Source organism: Chanodichthys erythropterus, chromosome 18, assembly GCF_024489055.1.
Source record: "Chanodichthys erythropterus isolate Z2021 chromosome 18, ASM2448905v1, whole genome shotgun sequence".
In the NCBI taxonomy this organism is placed as follows: domain Eukaryota; kingdom Metazoa; phylum Chordata; class Actinopteri; order Cypriniformes; family Xenocyprididae; genus Chanodichthys; species Chanodichthys erythropterus.
In genome coordinates, this window is record NC_090238.1 from 9,070,890 (window position 1) to 9,087,451 (window position 16,562).

The 16,562-nt window shown below is 40.1% G+C and overlaps 1 protein-coding gene across 1 annotated transcript in view; it reads left to right on the forward strand.

Moving 5' to 3' along the window:
* Positions 1-16,562, forward strand: part of kif6 (kinesin family member 6) — a 452,839-nt gene that overhangs the window by 360,795 nt on the left and 75,482 nt on the right. The window contains exon 14 of the mRNA XM_067366883.1: positions 11,871-11,973. Coding sequence (XP_067222984.1) covers positions 11,871-11,973 — 103 coding nt within the window. The remainder of the gene's footprint in view (positions 1-11,870; positions 11,974-16,562) is intronic.

The following is a 16,562-nucleotide window of genomic DNA, read 5'->3' on the forward strand; positions in this document are numbered from 1 at the left end:
AACAGTTATCAATCCAGAAGGTGAAAAGCATCAATAGAGCTAGCACTGGCTGAAAGACTCTTAAAATACCTACCCAACTAAGATGTAAAAAGCAATCGCAGACTTAGTGAGCAAAGTTATTTACCTAGGCTTTATTAAAGAATTTGATGTTCTATCTGAGTTAGTACTGGCTACAGAAAGTCTTATTTGTTGGTGGTTTTAATATCCATGTTGACAATAAAAATGCACTAGGATTGGCATTTTTAGACATTCTAAACTACAGTTCAGGGACATTAAACCCTGATCTGGCTTGCGTTTCCACCACCACCCTTAATTGATAGGTGTGATGTATGCTGGAAAGTAGCATTCAACGTCATTCTCACGTGAAGAAGAAAGTGACAGTAAACAACAATGGAGGGCATACAGCAGCTTTGTTTGAGCTAAGGCTGAAGGCTGCAAGGAAAAACTGCCGAAAAATACACATTGTGTTGCAGTGATATTTTGTTGTCATTCCCCTTGTAGCACGTGAAAGTGATGATTCTCTGATGTTGATGACATTAAAATTCTCTGTCAGAGTGATGACATCTCAGATCATTATCTACTCTCTTGTAATCACGATTATTAGTCATGTTTATTTTATCAAAAGAGTAATGTATCTATGGCTATTTTGCAAGTTCTTTACCAACCTACACTTCACCCAAAAGGCCTGTAGGTGGCACAAAGACTTACAATTTAACCAACTGTGATAACTTCGTTAGATGGTAAATCAATACAAAGCATGGTTTTGGTGAGTGCTTTGTAATATGTATTCACATTAGATTTTAAAGCAACACAATTTGTTTGCAATAAGACAATCCAGATTCAAATTGCCCGGCAAATTCATAAAGCAAAGAAAAATCATTTCTAGCTGATCAACATTATGAAAACTGGTAAAACCTTTAGGAACTTCAAAAGATAAAACAGCGAAATTCCTAATATTACTTCCAATATTTCCAAATTATGCTCATTTTCATAGAGCGGGCCAATATCGTGACGATTATTTAAAATCAATCGAGAGAAGCAGATATTGTTATCGTGATAAAATACGATTAATCGTTCAGCCCTAATTTTATTTAATTTGACTTGACATTTGATATTCAACAGTATCCTTGACATTTATTCAACAGTGCTTTTGATCTGCCTGCATTGACACTATTCTTTAAAAGGAAAAATTATTTACCAGTTATCAATGTAAAGCTGCTTTGACACAATCTGCATTGTAAAAAGCGCTATATAAATAAAGGTGACTTGTATACTCCATTAAGCCATTCTGATAAGCCAGTCATGTACTGCTGGCACAACGGCAGTTCTACCTTCGAGTTTCAACCTACAGACTATGACTATTCTTTCCCACTTAATGTCTGTATGATGTATCCCAATTAGGGATGATCATTTTGGTTATTTTCATGACTGATAACCGACGCTCATTAACCGACTATTAATCATTAACTGATAACATTTGAATGTGAAATTAGTATTAAATAAAATAGAATTGACAAGTTTTTTTTTTTGTTTTTTTTTTCATTTTTGCTTTATTTCAATTGCACAAACAGCAGAACAAGAGAACATGAGGATTCACACATTGTCAAATTATCACGCACCTGCAGGGTGGAAGTTAACCAAGTCAGCAATTTGATCTCACAGTGATCTCACCATGAGCTCCCAGGATACTCATGATGTGGTCATAATGTGAGGTAACAGTGAGCTAGTGTAACCTCACAGCACACTTACTATGTACTCATACTATGGTCAATCGCACTCACTGTGTGCTCATACTGTGAGCTCACCATGTGAGACCACTATGATGTGTAAACTGTGAGTTCACTGTGTTCTAAAATTTCTCTAATATTGGTCAGTTATATCACAAAAATCATGTAGAAACTCATATTTTATTTCCATCAACAAAGTATTTAAAAAATTCAGTTCCCTTGTTTATTTTGTATTCTTTTCAGCCTGGAGTTGGCATTTGACACAAGTGTTTCTATTTGACGGATGCATTCAGATTCTGGTGTTGTTTTGGTGACTCCTTTTCCCTTCTTAACCCCAATTTTATTTTTCCCCTTGAAAAGACTTGACACCCTGAAACACAGAGCAATATTTCAATGCAATCAGTTTCAATGCAGCAATCAGAATGCACTTTCTGCCGTATGTCTCCATGTGAACTCAAGCGTGTCACAGGACTAAATAAACCGAAACTCAGCATATATTTGCCTCTCAAACATAAGTAATATATCTATTGAATGCTAGAAATTTATAATCTTAAAGAACCAATTAGAAAACAGATACTTCCTGATTATGTAATCCTTATGAAAGTTGCATTTCTCTCAAATGTGCGTCCACTGTCCTGCAAAGATGAGAGCTTGCGGCCAAGGTGGATGATCTCTTTCAATTGAGGACGTTTCCAAATATTTGTGAAGGGAGAAATTCATTGTCATACTTTATGGACTACTTGTATTTTATATTGGATTGTTAACCAGACGATAGGCTTTGGAATCATTCCCCTTCAGTCGTATATTGACTTCCTCTCACGGAATGAAACAGAATATGGTCAACAGCTCTGGTGGTGCCATTAAACAAAAAGAGAAAGCTGCTTCTAAAACATTGAAATCTGTAGAGACACAAAAAAGTCAAGTTGAAGGGACAAGTAATGACATTGAAATGGCAGATCACTTGTACACCTTCGACAAAGATCTTCAGCGTATGCCAGATATGGATGACATGCCAGAAAAACCTCATTCCAAAAGAATGAAAGACGAACCATCGCTTCATGAGATGCAAGAGAACATTCTCTCTTATCCAAAAAAATTAATGAGAGTGCAGGGCACCTGGAGAATCTGATTCGAGAAAATACGCTCAGCATTGGAACCCTGAAAAAGTCAGCTGTCTTTGCGCTGAATGAAGACTTAAAAGATTAAATGAAAGCAGTGAAAGACATTAATAAATCACGCAAGCAGAAAGTTGCTGAGCTTGAACGAAAAGTCAATGAAGCTGAAAGTTATCAGCGGAGATGGAACTTGAGGCTGCATGGTGTTCCCAAGAAAACGGATGAAGATCTCAAGCATCTGGTGATTGGAATCTGCGGTTCAGTTGCTCCAGAACTATACAAAATAATAAATCTCCAAGGTTAAATTGTAAACTAATAGGAATTATGCACCCTTTGAGTTACATATACCTTAGCCTTAAAGCGAAAGGCTGTTTTTTTTTTGTACTGCAAGAGATTTTTGGTTAATTTCTAATTCGTTATAACAAAATACAAACAACTACAAAATACAAATAGAGTGTCCATTAAACCATCAATATTATCTGATCACAAAATGATGTATGTTCTCATTAAATGAAATAACGAAACTTCTTTTAAAGTCTCTAAGACTTATTGGAAACTTAATAGTATATTATTGGAAATTGATTGTTTTAAACATGAAATTAAGAAGATAATACAAAACGTTGCAAAGTCTAATAAGTCAAAGAAAGAGGAAATTATTAGAGCTATTTGTAACATTACTGATAATAATACTGACAGGAATTCTAATTTGTTAATGAATTTGCAAGCGGAGTTAGATAAAGTCAAATGTAAATATAAATCGAGGGCGGCCATGGCAGGTCAGGAGCCGTAGGCGGCCATGGTAGGTCTGGAGCTGAGGGTCATGGCGGGTCAGGAGCCGTAGGCGGCCATGGCAGGTCTGGAGGTGAGGGCGGGCATGGCTGGTCAGGAGTCGTAGGTGGCCATGGCAGGTCAGGAGCTGTAGGCAGCCATGGCGGGTCTGGAGCTGAGGGCGGACATGGCGGGTCAGGAGCTGTAGGCGGCCATGGCGGGTCTGGAGCTGAGGGCAGCCATGGCGGGTCTGGAGCTGAGGGCAGCCATGGCGGGTCAGGAGCCGTAGACGGCCATGGTAGGTCAGGAGCTGTGGGTGACCACGGCGGGTTTCGAGCCCCTCCCACATGTGCAGGGCTCGTGGCATGGCATGGGTTCGTTGGTTGGAGTGGGCTCGTGGACTGCTTGGGTGGGTTCGGGGACGGCTGGAGCTGGCTCGGGGACTGCTGGAGCTGACTTGGGCTCGTGTGCAGTGGGAGTGGATTCGTTGGCAGTCTGGGCGGACTTGTTGGCAGCCGGGGCGGGCTCGTTGAGGCCTAGAGCGGGCTCGTTGAAGCATGGACCGGATTCGTTGAAGCACGGAGCGGGCTTGTTGAGGGTTGGAGAGGGGTCTGAGAACGGGGTCCAGTCCATCCCCTCATACTCAACTAAAAGCCCTACTGAAACTGGTGGGGTTGTCGCTAAAAGTGACAGCTCAGGTTCGGAGGTGGAGAACACTGGGGACTAGGGCTGTTCGGAGACAGCAGACAACTAAGGAGACTGTGGTTGCATGGAGGCAGACAACTCAGGAGACTGGGGCTGCACGGAGGCAGACAACTCAGGAGACTGGGGCTGCACGGAGGCAGAAAACTCAGGAGACTGGGGTTGCACGGCCTTTTTCTTTCTCCTCTTCGCCTGTCTGGGCCCAGCAGAGGATTCTTCTTCGGCCATTCTTGGTTTTGGGTCCGGCAGGATACCAGGGGAATGCCCACTGGAGGGGCAGGCGGAGGAAAGCGGTGATTGACGAACTGGCCAGGCCGCCTGTGTTTCTGTGGGGACTAGATGAGGATTACACGATTTATCAAGAACCTCCTCAATGACAAAATCAGAGCAATTTAGAAACAAAATCAGATTAATTGCTTCGACTAGGGAAAAACAACAAGCAGGTTCTTTAAAACGGATTGTGTCCTTGTCCAGCCCCAGAAAACAGGCGTTCAACGGGGCATCTGGCCAATTCGCCAAATAAGCTCAACAAATTCCTCCACATACCTCTCCAGCAAGCGACCGTCCTGCCGGAACCCATACAGGCGATCCTCCGCTGGAGTTAGCTTGGGGGAGACAGGAGACTCAGAAACAAAGAACAAGCCCATCTTCCTTTGTAGATTTCCAGTCAGTTTGGTCAGTTCTTCTGTTACGTATGCTGCTGTATAGACGAGGCGAGTATGGAAATCCACAATGATACAGGCTATATTAGTAATCCAGGAACAGGTAGACAGCATAACACACATAAGATAAACAAGAGAACTGACAAGGAGTGTAGGGAGTGAGTCCAACTAAAATGGAGTGCTTACAAGGACAACAGGTGCTGGGAATCCGGGGAGATGGCAGGAAGACTAATGAGGGAAGTGCAGACAGGTGTGGAGAACAGAAGGATGCAGAAGGATGTCTTTAAAAAATTGCAGGATTCAAACACACAACAAAGGAGATATCTTCAAAAACATTTAACCTTCTGGGGTCTGAGGCTGATTTGGGGTCCTGGAGTAGTTTTGACATGCCCCGACATTTGTGCTTTTTTCAGTTGCTTATAAACATATTGATGACAAAAGTCATTAATCAGTCAAAACTCATTACACTGTATTCAGCTGTATATTTTAGCCTAGAGTTTTTGCTTCACAATGATGTAAAAATCATTCTGCCTACTCTGAGTGTCACAGACACACCAGGCTCCAGCACCCTCCAATCACAGTGCACACCATCCCCTGAATACTAATCACCGTCACCTGCACCTCATCAGCGCGCTCATCACCAGCACTACTTAAGACACTCACACACAGTCACAGGATTCTTTTGCATCTAAAGACTTACCTGAATGCTTACCTCAAGGACTCCTCTTGCTACTTACCTGTACTCCTTGTACCCAAGCTCTACTCCTCGTCTTCGATCTGGTGTGAAGTATTGTTTGAAGTCATCTAATCCATTCAGCAAGTATCATTCTCCATTGTCACACTGCAACCACAAAAGAACTGTGTCATTCTCCATATCATTCATCAGTCACAAACTTTCATCTGTTACTCACCTGTTGTCATCCATATACTCAGCTTGTGTTCAATAAACAACCTGTTAACCTATCTTCTGTCTCCCAACTGGTCCTCTTGTAACACGGACAAAATGTATTGATTTTAAATTTCTAAGACACTTTTTGTTTAGGATGGCCATATGCGAGGATGAATCTTCATGAATAATTCTGTGATTCACACCTGAGGAGATTAAGACCCTGCCCCTAATGAGCTGCATAATGAGCCATTCAGTCAGGAATTTGACTGAGTGAACTAAGAAAGAATAAAATGACAAAAGAAATATATCATTTTTTGTTTGTAGTTTATTAAGAATATAGTTAACTATATAAATGAAAGTCAAAGACACATTTTGAGTACATAGTTATACCTGGAAATAAATCCTGTTCGAAGATGTAAGTGAACATTACATACCTGGCATTTGGTGTTTCTGCACTGGAGAGGGGGAAAAAAAACAAAAAACTTTCCTGCGTTCAGTCAGTGATCTTGGTATCATATGCATGCAGTCCAATGTGTGCCAATATCCTCTATGAGCATGCTGATAACAGGATCACTTTAAAAATACTTTAAAATATAATCTGTTTCTGTGACGCAAAGTGTCTAAACATTCATATTACCAATATGGAATTTTATATATTATATTTGTTATATTATAGAGCCTAAATGTTAATATGCAGTTGAATACATTGATAACATATTTTATTTAATTTATTACATATTCCAGTCGATTTCACTCATCTCAGTATAGCAATATAGTTTGGGAGTAGCCAAGATGGTGATTTACTAATGTAAATTATTTGTAGTAAACAAAACCGTGCATCGATCTGCCCCCTTAATTCACACTGAGACACACAAAACTTGCAGTCTTTTTGTGGTTTAATATACACATACACTATATCAAGATTAGAATAAAAAATGTAAGAATACAAAAAGAATTACCATTCACAATCATTGGCCTGATCAAGTTGATCCTCGATCAAAATGAAATCGAAAGTGCTCTTCGTCTGTGGCAAATTCTTCCAGAATTATTCCTCACTAAGTCTCAAAATGATGTACATGAATCTGACTAAGCTTGATAAATTTTTCCGAGCTGGTGCGGGTGTTCACTCTGTTGCATTGATCACCTCAGAATTTGGGTCTGAATAGCACGTGGTCCGTGGTTGTGGCCACATTAGTGGATAATGAGCTGACTCGCAAATGACTGACATCTCTCTATTTTCAAACAGATTACATGAACAGAGAATATTTGTTTTAAATTTTTCTTAGATGATTTAAAACCTGATATTTCAACATTTCTTTAGACATATGTCTCATTTTTGTGTGATTAGTATTCTTTAAGTTACAGTTCATTTTCAAAGAACTATCGGAATAGACTTCATTCAGAGAGAGACTGCAGCTCGCGCATCATGTTTTCTTTTTTTTTTTTTTTGCAAAAAGCACATTTTGTTTTTACTGTGAGTGTATACAAATAAAAGAAGACATTACACAGTTTTAAAAATATATAACTTTTATTTGTACATCCGAAATTGCTGGAGTATTTTGAGTCTCTTTCACACTGGTAAGAAAAAACGAGGTGGTGTGGTCGGCGTGACCACCGACATCTGAGTGTTAATGGGGTAATCTGAACAAAGAACAGGGAAAACCACCAGGAAAGTAACTTACAAACACCAAGTAACACAAGCAAAGCCAGACAAAGGACAGACAAAAACTGAAGCCTTAAATACACAGCAAACAGTGGAGTTAACAAGACTAAATTAACAAGACACACCTGAACTGAAGACACTAATTAATCAGTAACCAAGGAGACAAATGGGCAGGCACACAAGAACTGAAACAATTAACAAACTCATACATGAACAGAACAGGGAAACTGATCAAATACCAACTCAAAACAGACATAACCCTGACATCAGGGTGTTTTGCCTCCCTCTATGACACAAGGTCTAATATCATTAGTTCCAATGTCTAATAAAGACCTGTTATCACTAGATAATTGGTGACCTATCACCTTAATAATGATAGTAAAATTATTGCTTCTATATTCGCTGAAAGGTTAAAATCAGAATTAGAATATATTATTTATTTATATATTATTTTTAAAACCCTTAAATTTTCTTGGTTTTAGGGACAAATTTAAAAAAGTAATCAGAACCCTATACAATAAGATTAATAGCTTTGTAAAATTGGTATATGTACTTCTCATAGATTTGAAATCAAAAGGGGGATTCGACAGGGCTGCCCTATTAGTCCGTTGTTGTTGTTGTTGTTGTTGGTTACACAAATTATAGCCATTCATATTAAGAAAGATATTTTTATCAAAATAGAAATTAAACAGAAATGAAATGCACACAATTAGCCGATGACACTAACCCTTTCTTAAGAGACTATACTGAAGTTGAAAAAGCAATTAAATGCCTGCAGTTATTTTCATCTGTATCATTACATATTAATAAATGTGAACTTATGGATAGGTTCATGTAGCTTTCCAGCAATATGCAATATTCCAGTGAAAGAAGTTGTCAAATATTTGGGTATCAAGATATCTAAAAATAAGAAAGTCAGGAATGAGTTAAACTTTACACCTATCATTCTATCATTTGAAAAGGAACTGAATTCTAGGGTGATGAATTCTTTAACTCGTCGTGTTATTGGTTAAAGCTGAGGGTTTATCTTGGTTGGTTTATACTGCTCAAGTGTTAGATATACCCCCTCATTAGTTAAAATGATAGACACCAAACTTTTAAAAATTTATTTGGAAGAACAAATCTGCGGAGCCCCTAAAGGGACGTAGTGGTGGGAAAAAAATTGGGATGGGAGGAAATTTTTTTTTTTTTTATTCCCCCGAAAAACTTTGCATTCCCTCGTAAAACTTTTGTGTTCCCTCGCAAAGATATTTGCGTTCCCACGCAAAGATATTTGAGTTCCCTTGCAAAGATATTTGCGTTCCCTCGCAAAGATATTTGTGTTCCCTTGCTGTTAGCTCAGACAAACACTTCCTCTTTAATGTCCCGCTGGCAGCAGTGTTTCAGTCAGCTCCATACATTAATAATGCACGGCTCATAGAGTTTGAACGTGTTGGACTCAAATATAAAGAAATGCAGTCCGTGCTTAACTCAAGAAGTTCAGTAAAGTTATGAATATCACAGCTTTGAACTTCCTGGATCAATAACTCGTGAGCTAAATGTTGTTAATACACAAATGCAGCTATTTCCAATCATAGTTACCTAGACAATGAGCTACAATTACCCAATTTTCCTCAAATGTGCTCAGTGGTGTAATGTAACGAAGTAATAATACTTCGTTACAGTACTTAAGTATTTTTGGGGAGAATCTGTACTTTACTTGAGTTTTTATATTTCTGTCAACTTTTACTTTTACTCCACTACATTTCCTAAATAAATTATATACTTTTACTCCGATACATTTTCCCAAAGCATTTTCGTTACTTACTACAAAATAAAGTCGGAAGAACACAGACCGCAAGCAAGCATGTGCAAACAAGTGCTCGCACAACCGCGGTTGATTTAATTTTCCGGGTTGAGTCCATTGCTGGAGCGGCTGAGAAGTGCGCTGTCATTACGGCGAAATAAAAACTATCACTGATGCCTCGTATGGTTTCTTTTGACACGTGATGTGAGGCTGCGCGCTGCACAGAGCGGGTCACTTCAAAACTATTTAAAACGGACAACAAAACGGTATGTTATACAATGTACACTACAGTACATGTTTTCATATCACTATAAAGTAATTAGTTTGTTGACTAGACGCTGCATTAGTGGAGAACAGTATGTTTGTCGTCGAGGCTGACATTAGTAGTAACCTCAAGCGGTAAAAAGAATGTGACAAAAAACAAAATAACTGTTTAATGTCAAGATTGTTACCATTCATTTGTATTAGTTTATAACTATTTGTTCGCTGTTATGCATTCATTATCCGGCGAAGTTGCATATTTAAACTGTATTCTCATACAGCGACAGAAGCTTAACAAATCAGAAATGTAGCCTATTCAATTTCAGTTTTTATCGGCACTGTAACACATATTTTGATTAGATAATCATCAATTTTTCTAAAATAGAGCCAAATAATGTGTGAAAGTACACATATAATAGACCCATGCTATGCCTTTGTGTGTAAAGATGGTAATTTCTAAGCATGACTGTTTGGATTTATATGAAATAGTAACATTTTACAATAAGAGTACATTTATAACACTAAATAAGGTTAATAAAAGTATTGTTCATTTTTAATTTCATCATTTACATTTTAACATTTTAAAGTTGTCTCTTGCATTAGTTATAACGCACTATAAATTAACATGAACGAATCATCAATTTATAATTAATATATTAGTATTTTTTATGTATAAAAATTACAATAAACCTTTAGCCAATTTAAAGAAACAAAATGTAAGAGAGTTAAAACTGAACACAATCTCGCTGCTCAAACTGTGTATAGAACAATTTTTAATATTTTTTTGCTCCTTTTGTATTTTACATTTACTTGTACTTTTACTTTCAATACTTAGGTACATTTAATATAAAAAAAAAATACTTTTCATACTTAAGTACAAAAATATCACATACTTTAAAACTTTTACTCAAGTAACATTCTAAACAGCAACTTTAACTTCTACCAAAGTCATTTTCTGGCAAGATATCTATACTTTTACTCAAGTATGGTTTTCGAGTACTTTATGCACCACTGTGCTTTATAATAAATTAATCTCTATGAGCAGATGGCGGAGAGAAGTCTGAAGGGACCGTCTGAAAACTGCAATGGTTAATGGGTCAAATCCCTAATCCCAATCAATTTCACACTGTGTTCGTTCATCGAGGCCAGGGGAGAACTGGCCCCCGACTGAGCCTGGTGTCTCCTAAAGTTTTTTATCCATTTCTGTCACCTGATGGAGTTTGGGTTCCTTGCAACTGTTGCCGTTGGCTTGCTTAGTTGGCAACATTTTAATATTCAGTAACATTATTGATTTGACTGCACTGACATTATCGGATGAGAACACAACTTGAACTGTATTGACCTGAATAATGACACTATTATCATCTGTAAAGCTGCTTTAGCTGATTTGAACTTGTTTCACAATGAATTAACTTTACACAGATGTTGAACTGAACTGAATTGAGCTAAATATTAATATTATTCCCTTGCTATAGCTGCTTTACAGTAGAATTTGAATCTGTCTCTTATTTTAAAAAGTTTGCATTATAATTCTGTTACTTTCCTGTTTATTATTGTGAAACTGCTTTAAAACTATTTCTATTGTACACTGCGTTCCATATTATTATGCAAGTGACATATCAGTAAGATTTCAGTAGAATAAACATTCAGATTTTAGTTTTTCTAAGAAAATGTATGTTTGTTTATTTATCCATGTCTTTTTAGATAACTGGTATCAATCTCAGACAAAATAATTTGCCAGATTTATGGAGTCATGTTCTCAGCCAGCCTGCATGGAGAACTTCTTGAGACTCCAGAGACACCAGCAGCTTCAAATACCTGTTTGCTGCTCAACATTGGCTTTTTTATAGCTGCCCTTTTAAAACAATACATTTTTTTGATAGGAACTTTCATTAATAAGCCTTTATCTGACCAAGTTCTGCTGTGCTCTAAATCACTCACAAATCTTATGATAATTTGATAATCTCCATTCCGTTTCACACAATATTAGTTGTTTTCATGCCTTTTGCACAACATTGCACCATTTCATGCTTTTCATCTTCAGAAAGATCTTTCTTCCTCCCCATATTGCATGAGAACTGTGACTTGCTTAATAATGTAGAACAACCTCTAAGTAGGGTTTCCATAAATCTGGCAAATTATTTTGTCTGAGATTGATACCAGTTATCTAAAAAGACATGGATAAATAAACAAACAAACATTTTCTTAGAAAAACTAAAATCTGAATGTAATTATTGACCATTTTTGCATGATCTTAGTAGATAAGTCTCATAACTTTAACTACTCTTCTCTTTCAGTACCGGAATTATCCGTGGGTCAGCAGGCAGCATTTGAAGTCTTTCTAAGGGACCATGAAGACCGCTTAACAATAGAAGATAACAGGGCTGTGTTGCAACAAAGGTCAGTGTGTGCTACAGTGTCAGGATCCTACCTTGACAGTCTTATCTAAAGGTTACTTGTGTTTATTGTGTCTGAGTTTGTTTTATGCCAGATAACATGACTCTTTATTTTTTGTCTGCCATGTGCTCATTTGACAGTTTCTTGTCTTGTTCCTGCCTCTTTGTTATCTTGTTATTAGTTAATTTACCCCACCTGCTCTTCCCCATTACCCTCCTATTTCCTTCCCTAACTGTCACAGACACGCCAGGCTCTTCACTCAGCCAATCACTTCGCACTCCCTCACCAGAGTTCTGATCACACGCACCTGACACTCATCACCATCCCAATCAGCAGCACTATAAGAGACACTCACAGTCACTCAGTCATTGTCCGGTCTTGTTAACGCATACTTGCCTGTATGCTTACCATACGGACTACTTACCTGTCTCCAGTGTGTTTCCTACTCCTCAGTGTTCTCCAGTCCTCCGTGAGTGTCTCTGTGTGTCTACAGTGCAACGTCTATCTGCCGTCCTCGTATCCTGGAGAGAAGACCAAGTCAAGTATCACTGTCTTGATAATAATCTGCCTAGAACTTTATCTGCTATCACTCACCTGCTCACTGCTCTGGTTGTCTCAAATAAACATCGTAAACTGTACCTGTGTCTCCGACCTCCTCTGTATGTAACAGAAGACCGGACCATCACCGCTGAACAGCCACGAAGAGCACTGCAGATCCATTTCAAGACCTGGTAACGAGCAGTTGGAACGAACAAGCCCTCATCTCCAGATATCATCAAGGTCTGGATCCACGTGTGCGGATCCTGCATACGAGGATACCATCGGGATTGAGAAGTTCATCCAACGCTCTATAAGATTTTCCACGCGTATGCAGCTGTGCATCGAAGAGCACCAAAACCAGCAACTGTTTCCATCCTTCCTCCGCCAGCCAGAATCCAGCAGATCGACAGATCACGTCTTTCACCAGCTGAGCGACAGAGGAGGCTGACCCAGGGTCTTTGTTTGTATTGTGGCCATCCTGGGCATTTCAGAGCTGAATGCCCCACTCATCCAGTGCGATATATGGTGAGTGTCATTCTGCCTATCATCAAATGTTAAATGATCAAAATCCACTCACTATTATCGCCAACCTTACTGCTGCTGATGTTTGTATTCCAGTTAATGCCTTCATCGATTCTGGGTCAGCTGGAAATTTCATCTCTGGAGCCCTCTGTTGCCAGCTCAACCTCAAGACTGTCAGTTCGCCGAAAGTCTACCAGATCCATGCAGTAACTGGTCGTCCTCTCCATCAAGTACGTCACATGGTGGGACCTCTTAATCTACAGATTGGCGTTCTTCATCAAGAGGAGATTCATTTGCTGGTTCTGGAGGATTCTACATATGACGTGATTCTGGGGCACCCATGGTTAGAGCAGCATGATCCTATCATCTCCTGGTGGACAGGGGATGTCCTGAAGTGGGGTAACCAGTGTTTTCCTGGATGTTTTCCTGAAATTCCTGGACGTTTTCCTGAGAGTCCATTGGAAAAATGTTCCGTTGACATTCCTGACTGTTACTCCCACTTCAGTGACGTCTTCTGTCTGAAGAAGGCCTCCAAGCTGCCTCCCCATCGGCCATAGGACTGTGCAATAGATCTCATTCCCCGTGAGCCAGTGCCCAGAGGAAAGTTGCCAAGAAGGACGGAGGCTTGTGGCCTTGCATTGATTAGAGCATTAAACAAGATAACGGTCAAGTTCAGATACCCACTTCCTCTCGTCCCATCTGTGCTGGAACATCTCTGCGGCACCACTGTATTCACCAAGTTGGACCTCCGCAGCTCATACAACCTTATCCGAATACGTGAGGGGGACGAATGGAAGACGACTTTTGTGACCCCTACTGGACACTATGAGTATTGCGTCATGCCGTATGGACTCGTCAACACCCCCTCCGTATTTCAGGATTTCATGCACGAGGTGCTCCGGGAGTTCCTGCATAAGTTTGTGATCGTCTACATGGATGATATACTCATTTACTCCCGGAGCCTGGCCGAATGTCGCCTACACGTTGCGGAGGTCCTCCAACACCTGAGGGACTACAACCTGTTCCTAAAGGCAGCGAAGTGTACGTTCCATCAGCCCTCAGTGCAGTTCTTGGGATATAACATCGATCACAGTGGCGTCCGCATAGAGAGAGGAAGATTGCGGCAATAAAGGATTGTGGCCCCTTCCTGCAACTGTTAAAGAACTCAAAGATTCCTAGGATTTGCCAATTTCTACCGAAGATTCATCAAGAGTTACAGTACCATCATTTCTCCACTCACCAACCTACTCCGTGGCAAGCCCAAGTCTCTGTCCTGGAATCCGGCAGCAAAGCAAGCCTTCAAGGACCTCAAGACTGCCTTCACAACCACTCCCCTCCTTGTTCATCCTGATCCAGAACTTCCCTTTAACGTCGATGCATCCACCACAGGAGTGGGAGCGATCTTGTCCCAGCAGCAGGGGAACCCAAGTAGACTCCATCCATGTGCCTTCTTCTTCCGCAAACTCAACCCTACGGAGGTTAATTATGACATCAGCAATCGAGAGCTCCTTGCCACCAAGCTCGCCTTGGAGGAGTGGAGGCATTGGCTCAAAGGAGCCTGTCAACCCTTTCTGGTATTAACAGACCATAAGAATTGAGTACCTGCGTAATGCAAAGAGATTGAATCCACGTCAAGCAAGATGGGCATTGTTCTTCACTCAATTTAACTTCACCATTTCCTATCATCCTGGTTCCAAGAATGTCAAAGCCGATGCTCTGTCACATATACAGAGCCCCGAAGAAAGATCCTGAGCCCATCCTTCCAGTGAATCTCATTGTCAGTCCCATAACCTGGTCAGAAGAAACACTGTCCAATGCCTCCACCAACACTCCGCCGGGTTGCCCCCCAGGTTTGCAATATATCCCACGACAAATTCCCATCATCCACTCCTCACACTCGTCATTGGGCACTGGCCACCCAGAGGTCAGTGAAACCCTCTTGTTGCTTAAACAGTGCTTCTGGTGGCCCAATATGGCAGCGGATGTCAGGAGGTACGTTAAGGGGTGCAGGGAATGTGCCATATCTAAGAGCACCCGTCATCTTCCCTCTGGGAAACTAAAACCTCTGCCCGTTCCAACTCACCCATGGTCACATCTAGGAGTGGATTCCATCACAGATCTCCCTGTCTCCAATGGACATACCTGCGTGATGGTTGTGGTTGACAGATTCTCCAGGTCATGCTGACTGATTCCTCTCCCAGGACTTCCCACAGCGATGGTCACAGCAGAACTTCTCTTCAATCATGTTTTCAGATACTTTGGATTGCCTGAGGATATAGTATCTGACAGAGGACCACAATTCACTTCCCATATCTGGGAATCTTTCTTCAAACTCCTAGATGTGACCATCAGCCTCTCATCTGGATACCATCCCCAGACAAACAGGCAGACAGAGCAGAAGATACAGGAGATTGGCCGTTTCCTGCATACCTTTTATCATGGCCACTCATCTGGAGTGTATAGTATATTGAGTACAATTCTAGCAGTTCCAGTTGAAAATGACCATACTCCTTTCCTTTCTGTGTGATTTTTCATGCCAAATTACCTCACATTTTGGTGACGAGAATACCGCTGTTGAACACATGAGAGTTGTATGATGGAGTTATGGAAGAGAAAAGTGTCTGGCTAAGTGAAAAATTGCAACTATTGGGATAGTAGCTAAGTAGATAAGAAAACACAGTCATGGGAAGAATACAGTGAGATTTCCAAAACTTAGTTTAATCTGAAATTTGCTGAGCTCTGATCCACCTAAATCTAAGTCATATGATCAGTTGGTGGATTTGTTAAAGAATAATTTCAACCTGAAGCCGAGAAAGTTCAACGTTTCAAGTTTTTGACTTGTGCTCAAGGAGGCCTGATGAGACAATAACTGACTTTGTGGCTGAGCTATGCAAAATTGTACAGGATTGTAATTGTGATATACTGCAACAGATGCTGAGAGACAGGCTAGTAAGTGGAGTTAATGATGACTGAATCCAGAAAAGATTATAATCAGAACTAAATCTGACCTTTGTAATGTGCTGAAAATAGCTCTCTCCTTGGAGTTGGTGTATTAAAATGCACAGACCCTATGAAGTAGTAGCGTGGCAGCATCATTTCACAAGCTGTGCAGCAAAGTAGACAGCAGAGCCTGAAAGAAATAGGACACTTTTTGACAATTTGTCAGTTGATCAGTATTCACTGATGTTCTCCTTGGCAGGCATGTGCACACATAGACATAAAAGGGGGCTTGAGCCCCTGCCCTTTTTATTCCTCGAGGGAAAGTACCCTTTTTTCTGGGGTGCTTTTTTAAAAAAAAAAAAAAAAAATTAATAAATATTCCTGTTTGCGCACAACTTCCCTGTCAAAAATATATTTACGGAATAAAAATAAATAAATAAATAAATACTATATATCAGGTCGGCTTTGTTGAGTTCAGCAGCCCTCCCTCTGCGACACGCCATTCATTCCCGCACACACCCTGCCCCACCTCGTGTTTCCTGCTGGCTGAAAACTTGTGACAACTATGCCCGGGAAAATACAACTGCTGT